At 32.9% G+C, this 17,602-nt stretch overlaps 1 protein-coding gene across 1 annotated transcript in view; it reads left to right on the top strand.

Moving 5' to 3' along the window:
- Nucleotides 1-16,992, top strand: part of LOC123671348 (serine proteinase stubble) — a 70,874-nt gene extending 53,882 nt beyond the window's left edge. Inside the window, exons 7-9 of the mRNA XM_045605125.1 lie at nucleotides 5,120-5,388; nucleotides 9,608-9,763; nucleotides 16,557-16,992. Of these exons, the coding sequence (XP_045461081.1) occupies nucleotides 5,120-5,388; nucleotides 9,608-9,763; nucleotides 16,557-16,717 (586 nt within the window). The 3' untranslated portion in view covers nucleotides 16,718-16,992. The remainder of the gene's footprint in view (nucleotides 1-5,119; nucleotides 5,389-9,607; nucleotides 9,764-16,556) is intronic.
- The last annotated feature ends 610 nt before the right edge of the window (nucleotides 16,993-17,602 follow it).

Here is a 17,602-nt window from a genome sequence, read left to right as displayed (position 1 = left end):
TCAATAATTTTTTGTAGATAAATAAAAATTTGTATGCCTCTGATCCCCAACATTTTTTTCTCCTAGAAGACTATTACATATGATTCAAAATTCAATTTTATACTTATACAGGGTGTTGCTGAATGGGAAGTACAAACTAAAATGAGATATTCTTAGTGTAATTTTAAGAATTTTTTTTTATGAATATGGGCCCGCAAAAGCTTCGTTTTCGAGACACAGGATGTTTTTGTAGTCCTACTTTTTGTATGATGATTATACGAGTTTCTCGAATCTTTATGAATCATTGCTACAGCTACAGATCAAGAAAATAAGTACTAAAACTAATAGATATCTAACACAGCTAACTTACTTGATTTATGTTAATTTGTATTTTGGATTTCGAGAGGATTGTTTGAATTTTTTCTCGAAATCGATAGCATATACGACATAAGTAAACAGTTGAGTACTGGAATAAAGGTTCTTTGGATAGCGGGCATACTGTTCCAGGAAAAATATCACCCTATAGATTTGAAATCAAAATTATTAATAAATAATAAATAGCTTTATTTTATATAAATTGGCATATCCTGTGATGTACTCTCTTAAATGTAATATTTCTGCCAAATTTCACCGAATATCTTGTGAAGTGCAGATTCTATGAGAAGAAAACTCTAAAAAAACTCTATATTGGAAATAAAGCGTTTGCGGGCCTATGTCTAATTGGCTTTTTTCTTTTAAATGATACTGGAAATCTCTCATTTTCATTTGTACCTATAATTTAGGAGCAGCCTGTATAGATTCTATCATATTGAGAATCCAATTTACAAATTTCAAACTCTCAGATTTGAATCGGAAGTCGAAACCATTCAATTATACGATATTTCTTGAAAGACATTTCACAGGTTTCTGGGTCAGGTTTTTCTTCACAAAATCATAATATTCAAAGGATATCTTCAATTTCATCAAGGCTATTTTCTTTGTGTGTAGTATCCTTTTCACGAATTCGAATTTTAAAAAATTGTTATGTTTGTTTTTTTAATAATTCAATTGACATTTGTACACATTGATCCTTGATTCTTTCTGCTTGGTCCAATAGAGAACGAGAAATACTTAATTTTGCAGGAAACTTGGAGTTTTCATTTTTCACACGGAAAACTCAACACGATCTATTGTCATTGAGATATTGGGGGTGTCTCTGTTATAATCTTCGAATTTTCCCTGGTTCTGGTACTGTCCAGAACGTTAAGTTTTGCATTAACATTAAAACTGTTATTCCACTTCCTAAGACAAATTGTCTCTCCTTCGAATTTGTAGAATTGATTTGAAAAATCAAACAAACTTTTGAACAGTCATATTAACGGAATTCCTAGTAGAATGATTTTCATTACAAAATTAATTGTAGCATTCGAGATTCGAACGTATACTGAAAATTTCAAGTTTTAGGTTGTTTCGTTCGAAATTGAGGTACCTTGACTACCTTGTTTATAAGCAGTAGGCTGGTTGGACGGATATACTTGAATTTGACCTATAATTCGTTACCGGCGAATCGAGCCTAATCGTTTGGAACCAGCAAAGGGTCCAAATTCGAAAAATACAGACATCGTGATAATATGATATAGCTCTCTCTCTCTCTGTTCGAGGATTGAACGCCATGCCCAGAATGGAAAATGCGGTTCTATGTCAGATCCTTGCTGAGTTATTGCAGTTAGTCTAAGTTTAACGATACTATTATAAAAATAAAAACAATGACGTGTTCTCGGTGATCTTTTACAACAACGTTTCAGAAGAAGTCCTTCATTATTTTGCATATTTATTGCTTTTAATCCCCCGGTGAACATATTACTTCTGATTAGCATTTCTAAATGCGGAGAGACGAGATGCGAGACAAGAAGGAATTTACCATAGTGAAGCATCAAAAACTGGATTGAAAAACTTGTTATTGACCTATCTATCTGAATGAACTCTGTGCCTGGGATAACTATTAATGTTAGAGAGCCGGTTCTGGTTCTCAATCTTCTATCAACTATTCATTCCTCATCCTCGAAAATGCCCAGAGGAATAATAATTTTATTGATTTTTCACAACGCATGCAATGACCTACATTTTAAGTTCATGAAAATTGAATCTGCAGTATAACAACTAGATACCGATGAAATTTCTCTCTTTTGTCCAATAAAATTGAAGAAATGACTCTCTATCCAGAGAAAATTTCATTAATTTTTCCCATGAAATAGTCATTTATAATACAAATGCCGAAGGCATTGATAGTTCAAGTTCAAAATTTAAATTAGAGCCTCAAAGTGGCGAGTTGTTGAATGAACGTGTGTTAGAATAAGCCTTAGTGATTTTTGCATCGAAAAATATTTATTGGCAGAACTGTTTTCTGCAAGATTGATAATATTCATTTGTTTTTTCACAATCAATGAAAGAAATAACTTTAAATTTAGAACTAAAATAAAATTATTATTTTCTCATATACATACTATATAAGATTTGAAATAATTCAAAAGCACTACTCTACAAATCGTGTTGGTTATTATACTATTTCCAAATACGGAACTTTTTTATTTGAACCTATTACTGAGATTCAACCTTCTCAATTTCTTCAAACCATAAGCATATGATTCGAATTTCAAAATCATTCTGAATTCTGAATATTGGACTGGATTGGTATAACAATCAATTTTTTATCAAACTTCATGCAAATAGCTCTTATTGTCATCAATGAAAGTATAGAATTCACGTCAATGCTATCTTCTTTTTTTCTATCTTGTTTGATTTTATGGTTCGTCGGAACTATGCAAGAAACTGGGAATTGTTATTCTACATATACACGCAAAATCTCAAATCGATCGGATTTGTTGTCAGTGAAATATTAGGATTTTTTTATAGTATCCTTGCATTTCTTATGGTTCTGATGATACTATCCACTCGAAATTTTGCACGAAGATTTGGATGATTATTCTATTATATAAACTCGTAAAAGTTCAACCTGGTCGGAAATATTGGGTATTGGATTTTTCTCGGGATTTTTATCTTCCAATATTCTCTTTGATTCATGGTTCTGGTCAGTTTGAAATTGATATTTTATATCTACACTCCAGACCACAACTCCATCGGTTTTGATGGTTATGAGATATTCAGTATTTTTAAATTTTTACTGGTCCTGTTAACATGAAATTTCGTATGAAGCTTGTTATTATTTTTCAGTCCGATTGAATCTGTTGTTTTAGAATTACCAGAATTTTGTTCTTTACCTTTCCTAGATCAGAATGCAAAAATTACAGGATTTGTGATTGAATAATTGGATGATCTGATCGGTAAACGAGCGCTCAAATATGAGATACATCACTCTAATAATCTCAAAAGTAATAGGATTACAAATGTAACCTTAAAAACATTCCATGTTCTCGAATGTTACCTTTCTTCAATGAAAGTATTATAATAGCAACATCGATTTCAGGATATTTTCCAGCCCAAACACATATAAATTCCCTCACCTAAGGGAATTTAAGGCTCAATTTGCACATTTTCGGTAAATTTTCGATTTTTTCCAATTCAAGGTCAAGGAATTTTTTATGGTATTATTTTAAATGAGTATAAACTCATTTAGGAGTCAAGGTAATGTTTCTTAAGTAAAATAAGTTATTGTGTCCTCCACAGTAGAAAAAAAGAAAGGGTTTTTTAGTGGAAATAAGGACAAAGCAATAAAGAACTTTCTTAAATTATATTTGGCGACGTTTCGCAGATTTTCATCAGATTCCTCAGACCTAAAAAAACACCAAAGATAAGAAAAATATACAAAACAAAAACGGTAAAATTTTACCTCTATAAATTTAAGTTCTTTCGAACACAATCAAAAGTTAACAATATATAACGACAAAATCTTACAATATCTAGGCACATCAAGAACTATACTATATATGTAAATAAAAAATATAAAATATGAACTATAATTTAAGAAAGTTCTTTATTGGTTTGTCCTTATTCCCACTGAAAAACCCTATTTTTGTGCTGAAAAAAAGAGATAGGAGTTTAGAGTTTTTGGAAAAGATATCAGGCTGGTGTAAATTCGATAGAGAATACAAAAAATTTTAGATCAACGATTCCATTTCAGCTTGTCCATTTCCATTTTATCATTATTCCAAAGAGATATAGGAAGTTTTTCCAGTTAATACCACAATGAATTATTATGTTTCCAAACATTTAATGTAGTAAGTGTTATCATAATTTCACGTTTTCGATTAAAAATGTGAAAAATGAACCTTAAATTTTCTTATGGGAAATTATTTCTGTTTGGGCTGTAAAATGTCCTGGAATCGGTGTTGCTAGGCTACTGATACATTATAATAGTCGGAAATTCGCGAAACTTGAATTAATATTCAATAAAGGACCAGGATATTTGCTATATAATATAAAATCGAATGGAAATTGAGGAATTCCTTTAACATAAAAAACTAGAATTCTTCTTCCATTTGAAATTCGCATTCTGGAAATAAAATGAAATCCCAAATATTTCCATTCGCATATCGAAATCATATTCCGTAAAAAAGTTTCACGCATCAACGAACATAACGAATTTTAAATTTACGTTTTTGATCAAAAATGTGCAAAATGAACCTTAAATTTCCTTATGGGAAATTATTTCTGTTTGGGCTGTAAAATATCCTGGAATCGGTGTTGCTAGACTACTGATACATTATAATAGACAGAAATTCGCGAAACTCAAATTAATATTCAATGAAGGACCAGGATATTTGCTATATAATATAAAATCGAATGGAAATTGAGGAATTCCTTTCACATAAAATACTGGAATTCTTCTTCCATTTGAAATTCGCATTCTGGAAATAAAATGAAATCCCAAATATTTCCATTCGCATATCGAAATCATATTCCGTAAAAAAGTTTCACGCATCAACGAATATAGCGTATTTTTCGTTCCACTGATCTTCAATTCGCCCCAAATATGAACGTATGCAAACACGATATGAAAAATGAAAATATAAATATTGTTATCATAACAGAGGCGCAGCAATCGCAAAACATTTCCAAACCGCGCGAAACGGACGAAGTATGAAGGCCAAAGGGATGTTTTCCAGCACACTCTGCAAACAGATAATATTTGTATTGATTTCAGTGTGCCACCCAGTGACCTACTTCTGCGTTTGGGGGAGCACGATCTTTCCACCGAATCCGAGCCCTACTTGCATCAGGAACGCAGGGTGCAGATAGTGGCCTCCCATCCCCAATTCGACCCAAGGACCTTTGAATACGACCTGGCTCTCCTAAGATTCTATGAACCGGTGACGTTCCAACCCAACATCCTTCCGGTCTGCGTGCCACAGAGTGACGAAAACTTCGTTGGAAGGACTGCCTACGTCACTGGATGGGGCAGACTGTATGAAGGTGAGATTCCAGGGTTTGCTGGCCTGAATATAGGTCTGGGAAGAATCGCACGAATTCATTACATTTGACCCGAATGGGAAGTTGCTGGGAGATTATGAATGGGGAGCTACACAGAAGTAGACGCTTCTATTCTTGATCTCCTTCAAGTATTCATTGAATTTGAGGTAGAAAGCTTATTATCAGCATGCGCTAGGTTTTGGTACCTCTCTAAAATTCATTCCATTTAGAATTAAATTCATGGAACCTTCTACAAAATTCACGGGGTGTGGAATGAACAAAAGCATATTTACTAAAGGGAATGTATGCTTCTGTTGATTAGATATCACAAATGAGAAGGTACTCAGTAAACCGTGATTAGGTACAAAGAATATTTCTATGAAAACATAAATTGAGAGAGATTTTGTTCAAATATGTGATTGATTCGTTCTTTCCTTAAAACAAATTGTCAGTCCAATCAAAAATTGTTTTGCTACAATAAAAATATTTTGAATGATAATTTGCTTGTTTTCGAAAAATTTGGTTATATATAGAGATAGGAAAAAAAAGTGAAATGGTATTGGAAGTTAGTCAACTACAAATAATCTGAATATGTTCAATACGAGAATTTCAGAGCGGTTTTCAATATTTCAGGTAACCTGCTTCGTATATACAGACCACTTGACACTTATCATTGGTCAACAAAATTTTTCTTCCACAGAATTTTTGAAGTTGTAAATGGTAAATCTCTTGTAATTAGCAAAAAACTGAAAGTTCTCAATTGCTCATAAGGATATTTGTTTCCAAATTAAATTAATAAAGTCTTTGAGTGTAAGATGTCATGTGAAATTTTCATAAACAGTACCTAATCTGCAAATAATAATGACAACTGACGTGTGGGCGTGGTTACCTAACCTCACCCTAATAAAAGTACAGTTGCTATGGTGAGAGATAACTCACCGAAGTATGAGGAAATAGTCACCGCTTTTTGAGGAATTCGATATATACTTACTAACAATAGTAACTGAGTTGCTTTAATGACCACACCCTATGTTAACATCAGTTCATTCATTTTGAAAAATATTTTCAAATTAAATTTAAGATGTGAGATTTTTATGGCGGTTTCCACAATATTGACACATTTGATCGACTGAATTGTGATGATGTATGGTGGATACTATAGCCAATATATATATATATATATATATATATATATATATATATATATATATATATATATATATATATATATATATATAAATATATATATATATATATATACATGGTGTTTCACGAATGATTGTACAGGGTGGACAAATAAGCGAGGTAAGCGGCTATATCTCAGGATCCACTCATCGTGGAGACTTGCGGTAAAAAATTTTACCACTAAAGTGATCAAGAGAACACACTGGAAATTGTTTTGAAGTTCATACCTCTACCGCTAGGGGGCCTAGCGGTAGAGGTATAGAAAAATGAATTTTACACGAAAATGTTTCATAATATGAAGTTGAAGAAAAAATATCATCACAGTAATCCTTGGAAAATTCTCTATCTTTTCAAATTATCACTTTCCATTTTACGACATCAAATAAGGGTAGGTGAAAAGGAGAAATCTGACTGATTGAAACGCCTGCAACTTCAGTTTGGCTCAACATTTTTGAGCAAACTAGATCTCGTCTGAAAGATAATATCTTGTTGATTGAGGACAAAATATACCCATGATATATTTGTTTTTGCTGCTTTCGATAAAGAGCGCTAAGTCACAAGTTCATTGTTTCGTTCATTTTACTCCGAAATTTCAAATGTAATGATAGGATTTTCTTAACAGAAACAGAAGTTCCATCAAGTTCGCATGAAAACACCTGAAGGTCGCAAAGCGATAATTGCAGGCGTTCTGAAGTTATGGCCGAAAGAAGATATTCTTCAACTGATGCACGGCGCAAAACCAAATTGTGTCTTTAAGTTCTTACAGAAACAGAAATCCCATCAAATTTGTATGAAAAAACCGAAAGGTCGCAAAGCGATAGCTTCAGGCGTTCTGGAATTATGGCCTTAAGAAGACACAATTTAGTTTTTCAGTGCATTAGATGAAGAATCTTTTTTTTCGGCCATAACTCCAGAACGCCTGAAGCTATCGCTTTGCGACTTTTTGGTATTTTCATACAAAGTTGATGGGATTTCTGTTTCTGTAAGAACTTAAAGAAACAATTTGGTTTTTCGCCGTGCATCAGTTGAAGAATATCTTCTTTCGGGCATAACTTCAGAACTCCTGAAATTATCGCTTTGCGACCTTCAGGTTTTTTCATGCAAATTTGATGAAATTTCTGTTTCTGTTGAGAAAATCCTATCATTTCATTTGAAATTTCGGAGTTAAATGAATGAACTTCTGACTTAGCACCCCCTATCGAAAGCAGCAAAAACAAATTTATCATTACTATATTTTGTACTCAATCAACAAGATATTATCTTTCAGACTATATGAAACATTTTCGAGTAAAATTCATTTTTCTACTCGACGGTAGCTATTACGCCCCCTAGCGGTAGAGGTATGAACCTCTAAACAATTTCCAGTGTGTTCTCTTGTTCACTTTAGTGGTAAAATTTTTTTCCGCAAGTCTCTACGATGAGTGGATTCTGAGATATTGCCGCTCACCTCGCTTATTTGCCCACCCTGTACAGGTTCTCAGGGTAGATGCAGGATATTTTCTTGAGTCCGAATCAGTGCTCGAAATAATATGTCCTAACTATATTAGTTGAAGTATTTTATCAAAAACTTTCATTCGGCATAACTCTTGAAAGCCTGCAATTTTAGGGAATGGGTATAGGGCAATGCCACTATTTTCCAAATTATTCGATAATATTTTGCCGATAAGGACTATAGGCATCCACTAAAAAGCAATTAATTGTAGAGCTAAACATTATTGAAAATAAATGATACATTACTTCAATGAAACCTATACGAAACTGAAGTTTATCTCGAGGAAACAAATTATTATCAATTAGTAAATTGACTGGTGAAATCACCCACTTCAAATTGATAATACAAGTAGAATACATTTGCAAAAAACATTACCTGACGTGTGAAAACTTTCCGGTTGAAATTCAGCAGACCATTAGAGTTCCCTATAAGGGACATAAACTAAGAGAAAATGAACCTCAGAGATACTTAGTGATTAAATCTACAAGCTCAAGAGCAGCAGTCCTTGTACAACTCGAGATATAGAAATCCTGGAAATTTTACATTAGCGCATGCTTAATTTGCATCCTTCATCTGGAGGAGCTGAATTTTGTATGGATATCTACAGTGCAAATAAAGTACCCAAGTACCTAATATGAGACCATCAGACATGAAACCAAAGTTGCTCAGGATTGTCTAGAATGCATTATGCAATCAGTCGTTTTTGGGCTTAAAATTCAACACAGCTGATATATTGAAATGCAGGCTTACCAACATGATTTTTAATCTGTTCGACGTAGCAGAACTCAAATTTGAAAGAACACTGCTTGTTGCAATTCAATTTTACATTTTGTTGATTGTATAATTGTATCAACACAGAAAATCTGTCCATATTTATTCTCTGAAATAATTATGAAAAAAATTAAAAAACCCCTCACAAATAACTCATGAGAATAGGCGTCAAAATATAGCCATGAAAAAGGCATATTATGAAACAGGGTTCACTCCAACATCAACATTCAAAATCAATTAGTACTATTTTTCGTAATATCCCAAGCAATTCATCAATTCTACTCTAAATATTTCCACTTAGGCTGAAGGACCCTAAGTCGATGGCCCTTTGTATAGCAATAAATAACAGTTACTACTACTATTTCCACTTTCCTACGTTTTCGTCAAATTATAATAAAAGTGTAATAGGTAACGTCTTATATAAATCTCTTAGATATGAACGTTGTTTATCTCGAGGAAACAAATTATTATCAATTAGTAAGTTGACTGGTAAAGTCACCCACTTCAAATTGATAATACAAGTAGAATACATTGGCAAAAAAACATTACCTGACGTGTGAAAACTTTCCGGTTGAAATTCAGCAGACCATTAGAGTTCCCTATAAGGGACATAAACTGAGAGAAAATGAACCTCAGAGATACTTAGTGATTAAATCTACAAGCTCAAGAGCAGCAGTCACGCTCCAACCAAAAGTAGACATGCCAGACACGTAACGAAGGCAGCAGGAGTCGGAAAGATTAGCTGGCGAATATTTCATCGTTTTCATTTTTCAGATGGTCCCCTGCCTTCCGTTCTCCAGGAAGTGTCAGTTCCAGTGGTTAACAACTCGGTCTGCGAGTCAATGTATCGATCTGCTGGATACATAGAACACATACCCCATATTTTCATTTGTGCTGGATGGAGGAGAGGTGGCTTCGATTCCTGTGAAGGTAATATTCCTTTTAGTCTCTGTGTAGCATCATCTTTATTAACCTAATTTTTCATTGTATAAGTCCTAGAAATTTTCTTTTAATAGCCATACTTAATTAACACTTTTACCAGTGACGACAAGTGACAGTATGAGATGGTGAGGCACTGAGGCACATTAGAAAAAAAGTATCAATAATAATAATGATTTTAATGGAAATTTATTCTCAAAAACACATTATACAGGATGGCCATTTTTTCAATGGGATTATATTGGTAACTTTTAAACCATAAGAGTTAGAAGGTCGGTCAAATGGAGAAAAAGTTGCATGCATAGAAGCATTATCAAGCAGTTCAAACAAATCGAGATTATCAGGGCGGCTTATTGAGATCGAGATTGAGGGCGGCATAAATAAAGTAAATTCTGTCATTTTGATTTTTCTTATTTTCTCACTTTATTTCAAATATTATCAAAAAATGTTACAGGAATTTTTTATTCGACAGTAAATTGTTCTCAATTTGACGTAATCAGATTTTGTATCCAACGTTTCGTGCTCTCTGGGCCACCCTTAACCTCATTTTTTTCAATACGGACCTGTATATTTTATGACACTTTTCGAAATAACTTTTAACGCTGAATTCAACGATATATCATACAATGTCAATCAAAGTTGATTTTCAGGTGATTTTGACCCTTATCCAATTTTCTTTGGGTCGGATCTGTAGTGAATGCAATTTATCAAAAACTGCTGTTAACAAAATAGTCAAGAGACGCGAATGCAATGATTTTAAATTTGAATACCAAGCCTTGCAAAACTTATATCGTAATGATATCAAAATAAAGTTCGATTCTGTAATTTGTTTCAACGGAACAAATGACAAATCCAACAATAGTGATTTCTCGCGAGAAGATTGAGAATGTATTGGAAGGTATTCAAGAAGACGAAATAAGCAAATAAATAAGAAGTATGGGTTCCAGAACCGTTAAGTGCATTTTACAAAATGGTAGACATTTCGAACACTTACTTCATTAATTTTCATTCACTTTCGAATAATCATTCGATTTTTCTCTCATTAAATGATAATTCGTTTAATTGTTATGAATTGAAATTTGTAAATAATTATTACTTGTTTCTTGATTTGATTCTGATATGTTCCATTTAGTTCAAGATAAGTAAGTTGATTTTCTCATCGAAATGTATTGAATGTTGTTAATTAAACTAAAGGTACCTAAATGTATCACAGATCCGATACAAAGAAATTTGGAAAAGGGTCAAAATCACCTGAATATCAAATTTGAATGACATTGTATGATATATTGTTGAATTAAGCGTTAAAAGTTATTTTGAAAAGTGTCATAAAATATGCAGGTCCGTATTGAAAAAAATGAGGGAGTACGAAACGATGGATACGAAATCTGATTACGTCAAATTGAGGATAATTTACTGTCGAATAAAAAATTGCTGTAACATTATTTGATAATATTTGAAATAAAATGGGAAAAAAAGAAAAATCAAAATGACAAAATTTACTTTTCTTATGATATCTCAATAACCGGCCCTGATAATCTCGATTTGTTTGAACTGCTTGATAATGCTTCTATGCATGCAACTTTTTCTCCATTTGACTGACCTTCTAACTCTTATGGTTCAAAAGTTACCAATACAATCCCATTAAAAAAGTGGCCACCCTGTATATTGTACATTCCTTTCAGTGAGTGTAAGAGAGTGTTTAATTTAACGGAGGTCTACGTCAGGTATTATTTGTATTCTCGTTGTTTGGAATAATCATGTCTTTTTTGGTGGAAAAACAAAAAGCATCTGAAGATTTGAAGGCCAGCGGCTGAAGTTAGGATGTTATTTTTCCTGAACAAACCTCTGCATGGTTGTCTATATGGTAATCCATAAATGATTCTTATAGCGGACTTTTGCATAACAAAGATCCGTTCAATACCAGAATAACCTCCCCAAGCAATTATTCCATAATTCAAGTGTGCTTGAAAGTTGGCGAAATAAAGAACTTTCATCACGTTTTGATCAACTTGTTGCGATAACACCCGAAATGAATATATGACTGATGTTAATTTTTGTTTGAGGCTTGTTAGATGTTCACCCCAGTTCTGAAAACTTTAACCGAGTAAATGCAATGAAGTTGGGTCATTAGGCTTTTTGGACGCAGAAAAAAATTATGCACTCGGTTTTAGTTGTGTTAATTTTCAGACTATTTTTCCGACACACCTCGGATACCGCCATTGCTGCTGAATTTGCAGAGTTAATATTTTCCTCGGAAGCAATGATGTTCGTGTCATCTGCGTACATGATAACCAATACACCATCCTGAAACACAAGTGGAAGGTCATTTATATAGATCAAGAAAAGAGCGACCCGAGTATATTACCCTGTACCATTCCATTCTCGATTCCATTGCACAAAAATGCGTCATATGATATGTATTTATTTCTGTTGACTTCAATTAAGTTGTTTATCTCTTATTCCGTAAGCATGTAATTTTTTCAAGAGTATATCATGATCAACAGTATTTTCATTATCGTAATAGAGACATATATTTTGAGTTTACGTACAAATTTCATCATCATATGATGGTAATCCTGGAAGATAGAGAAAAAACTTTAACCTGTTGAACTGAACTGCACGCATTACTCAAAAGAAATTGGGTACGTGTGTACAACGATGAGCAAACATCGCTTGTGGTGCTATAGATTTTATTTTTGCCTGTAACCTGTTTACTACTCCCGACATAACATTAGCCCCATTATATGTCTGAGCCACTTATTTTGATTTCAAGTCAAATTTTCCGAATTTGGCAGACGAAAATTGAAATAAATTTTCCAGACGTTACATCATGAAATCAAATGAATCGCTCAGTAAGTTTGTCATTTTTTACATAATGGAAAATTGTATATGGCAACTTATGTCAGTTGCCTCATCAACTTTTTAGGAAAAAGATATACTGCCAGTAACCAATCGTACTTTTTGTACCATTTATTTTGAAATCCCCGATTTGACTTTCCGAACCCATTCATAGTCACAAGACATTTACTTAGATCTGAAACTGGTCGCTTCACTTCTTTAGGCGTAGGAATATTCTCGATTTCCCGACGCGCCGATGTAGATAAAGTGTTAGATAAGGAAGCGCGTTAGGCATGACTTAGACCTTTTACTTCTTGAAGAGGACCCGATATGAGAGCTTCAATCTTCCAACACAAAAGCCAATAGCAAATTTGATGAGAATCGGATCAAAAGAATGTATTCCACGTTTGTACATGAGTGGATGCGGATGTAAAATTTAATGGCAATAAACTCAATCTGCATAGGTATTCATACATATTTTCATCAACATCGTCCTTGTAGAACTCGAGATATAGAAATCCTGAGAATTTTACATTTGCGTATGCTTAATTTGCATCTGAATTTTGTATGGACATCTACAGTGTAAATTGAGTACTCAAGTACCTAGTATAAGACCATCAGACATGAAACCAAAGTTGCTCAGGATAGTGTAGAATGCATTATGCAATCAGTCGTTTTTGGGCTTAACACAACTGTATACCTGAAATATTAAAATGCAGGCCTACCAACATGATTTTTTATCTGTTCGACGTAGCAGAACTCAAATTTGAAAGAACACAGTATAATTTCTTGTTGCAATTTGATTTTACATTTTGTTGATTGTATAATTGTATTTAACCAGAAAATATATCTATATTCAATATCTGAAATGATTATGGAAAAATATAAAATCCCCTCACAAATAACTCAAGAAAATAGGCGTCAAAATATGGACATGAAAAAGGCATATTATGAAACGCGGTTCACTTCAACATCATCATTCAAAATCAAGTAGTACTAGTTTTCGTAATATCCCAAGCAATTCATCAATTCTACTCTAAATATTTCCACTTAGGCTGAAGGACCCTAGGTCGATGGCCATTTGTATAGCAATAAATAACAGTTACTACTACTATTTCCACTTTCCTACGTTTCCGTCAAATTGCAATAAAAGTGTAATAGGTAACGTCTTATATAAATCTCTTAGATATGAAAATGTTTCGAATTCCTCGCAAGAGTCCATTACATTTCCATCTCTCCATTTCCTTTCCTCAATATCTTGCATATACTGGGAGAATTATCTGAAAAATAAAATTAATCTCCGGTATATTCAAGGCGGGAAGTTGAACAGCGAAGCTTTAACATTATCCTTTACGTGAGCAAGTTCAAAACGGAATATTGTGTTCTATATATTATTTCAATATTTCAAATTTTACGATATCGTATTCCAATTGGCCTAATCCATCGATCTGAATCTTGAAGAAGTTCATATGAAATTTTCATCGGAATCAATCATTTGGTAAAATATAATTTAAATATTAATAAAAAATAAAACAGTTGGCTGTACGTTTCACAATTTTGATGAAAATATATTATAATTTATTGTTTTTGACATGCATGTTTCAAGTTATCATTTTCAAAACACAGTTTGAAGAATGGAATGAAATCTGTAAGATGCATGTACACAACAATTAACTATGTATATTTATCAAAATTGTGAAACGTATAGCTGAGTGTATCATTCCTTTTATTAATATAATAAAAATTTTAGAAAGTAAGTTTATGAATTTTTAGGAATTTCATTCAGCCCAACCCTGAGGAGATATTTGTGATATCTATAACCTATGATTTCTATAAAAATTGAAATTATATGAGATGTCACAAAGGAATTTTTTAATTGTTTAGCTTACCGCGTGAACGCAGCGATTCGTAGAGGTGCAGGGGATATGTCATATGGTAGCCCGACCCTTGGGAATTAAGTTGCTATGAAATGATTCTCGGGATCGGATCAAACATTGTGCGTACGTGAATTTCTCGAAAATTGTAATTCTGCTACTATAACATGAAGAAATTTCTCTAATATTCGAGTTTTTTGGTTGAAGAAGTTTGAGGAGATAGATAAACTACAGACTTCTATCTATCGGGTTTCCTTTTATCTTGAGTTTGCGTTCGAAAAACAATTTCCATGTCAAAGTACAAAAAAAAATATATATTCGCCATGATATGTCATGAAGCAAACTTGCCAAGCAGTTATCAGAATTTTGGTGTTTGATAAAATGAGAGTCGTGAACAAGAAGTTAGATATTTGAACCTCATTATTTTCAAGAAATGAATTCCTAGATAGTATATTTTCGTAAGTAATATCATAAGGGCATCTAATTTTTCCGAAAAGAATCGAAAAAACACGTTGCTAAGTAATATTTTGACAAGAAGCATGAGTGCTGGTGGCAACAAAAATCCGAGTCGAAGACGAGGATTTTTGCACCTGCACGAATGCTTTTTGTCGAAAAATATTACTTTGCAATGTGTTTTTTCGATTTTTTTCACAGGAAAAATTAGATGCCCGAATGGTATTTGACAAGACTATTTCCTGAGTAACAGATTATTCTGCATGCATTACCTATGTATTGTCTTCACAACTAGTTCTTTGTAATTTTCACAGTTTTCCTTCTTCATATTCCACGCCCAATCTTTCAGAATTAGGTTTAGTTGTTCTAAAGTTGTGTTTTCCATAAGCTCATAGTTATTTGCTTTGCAGAATGTCATGAACTGTTTCCATATTGAAATATGAGTTCTGAAGGTATTATACGGTATACTTTTCTCAATCGCCAGATCAATATTAGACAAAGAATCGCTTCCAAAGCGACTCATTTTCACGATATAAGCTGACTAACTAGCACTTGACAATAAAATCAGAAAAAATTGTTGAGCGTCGTTTTCTGGTGTCCTTGGAGATTATAATTACGTTTGTTTTCAAAGGTATTATAATTTTTGGTGACAACAACTGTCAAGTTTTGCCGCGGGTAAACGCGAATAAACTGCTGACAGGTCCTGCCAAACAGTTTTTCCACCTAGAAACCATTTGTAATTCAAAATTGCGCGTTTCTGATTGGTGCAAATTACGACGAGGGAAATAGTCATAATTAATAAAATTTCGACGAACGGCATATGTTATCTAGTTGCTCTTTTTTCATATTATAAATTTCCTTTAGAGACCTTGTATATTTAATAGGTGGGAATATAATAGATGATATAAATTCATTTCTATTGAATTGTAATCGATCAAAAGTTTCTCTATTGAAGGAAATTTGGAAGCCGAAGGCATATCCTTATTCAGAATGGGGTCAATTTGACGAATGTTAAATTGCGTGGCTTGGGGCATATCACAACCGCAGCAGGAATTGGTAAAGCAATTTGCTTTGTGTGGGCGAGTAATACGAATATGATCGTATCGACATGTTGGAAAACGCGCAACTGATGGGGTAAATAAGATCGCTCATTTCCTGAATAGCTTGCAGCCACTAGCAATTTCGAGAGAAGCGAATTTCTATGCGATGGAGAAGTAGGATCACGGAAAGGAAAATGCTCCATTTCAAGAATTTTTGTGAGTTGATAATACTCTTCAGGAAAAGTCTACAGCGAACAGATTTTTCTCGCCGACGAAGAAAATTTGCTCTCATTTCCACTTAATATATAGTGAAATGCAATCTTTCCTACCTGTCATCCACAAGAAAATCATTTTAGCTTTTATAAAATGAAAAATAATCGAATTTTGAATGAATTACAAGAAAAACATTGCTCATTTCACACTTTGGTTTGTTATTTCCTCCATCTATGCAAAATAACTCGGCTCGTGAAGAGCAAATAGGAATGTTTGATAAATAAAAATACGTACCCTATTATCAAATCAGAGTTTTGTGAATTAAGTCAGAATATCTAATTATTTTATATCTTTATTTTTTCTCAGGTGATTCTGGAGGACCAATGGTGATCCAGAGGGAAGACAAAAGGTTTCTTCTTGCTGGAGTAATTTCCTGGGGTATAGGATGTGCCGAACCTAATCAACCAGGAGTTTATACAAGAATAAGTGAATTCAGACATTGGATCAACCAGATTTTACAGTTTTAGAAGAAATCATTGGAAGTGAATTTTACGAACATGAAATTATATTCTATAATATTCTAAGAAAAAAAATGGACATTTAATTGCTGTGAATTATGAACGAGACGTGGAGTGCGGTATAAGACTTAACTGTGAATAGACAAAAATCGAACTATATTTATTGATAAATGTCTGTAATTGTTATTATCTGTTATTTATTACCAACATTGATTTCCTGCTTATTGTAAATTATTTATCGAAATGCCAGAAGAAGAAATATATTTATATAGAAAAACCTTCAATTATTCTTTTGTTGATTTTATTCTTTTCAATTATATTTTGAGTATGCAGATTATATTTATGTTTATTGATATTTGAGATATCGTGAATTTCTGAACATAAATAATCACACACGAATTGAAAGGTCCCCGTTTATTGTTTATTGAAATGAGTTCAATCTTGATCAATGCTTTTCTATGGCCTTGATAGAGTAGAGCTGAATAATAATAATATTTTTTTTTAAGATGAGTGCATTTTCCAATACTTTGTTTTGAAGCGATTTGAGTCTTTCTGAGGGAAAAAACGTGAGGTATTCAAAATCACAATGGATTTCGAATATATGCATAAATAGATATATGAAAGTTATTTTTGAGATATGTAAATAGATAAAAACTCTCAGAAAAAAATGGATATTCTTGAAAGGCTAGTGCTGGTCAATACTTGAGACTTGACATAATGATACCGATCGTTGACATTATAATTAAATTCTTTAATGTTAATAAGGATTTCTTCATGAATATTTCAACACAATCGATATAATTTCAAGGTTTATTCAATTAGGAATAAGAAATTTCAAAAAAGGATTCAATATGAAGCAATCAAACAACGTTACTAACTAATTATTTTAAGTTC

This window comes from Harmonia axyridis, chromosome 1 (assembly GCF_914767665.1).
Source record: "Harmonia axyridis chromosome 1, icHarAxyr1.1, whole genome shotgun sequence".
Taxonomy (NCBI): Eukaryota; Metazoa; Arthropoda; class Insecta; order Coleoptera; family Coccinellidae; genus Harmonia; species Harmonia axyridis.
This window is presented reverse-complemented; position numbering and strand designations above follow the sequence as displayed.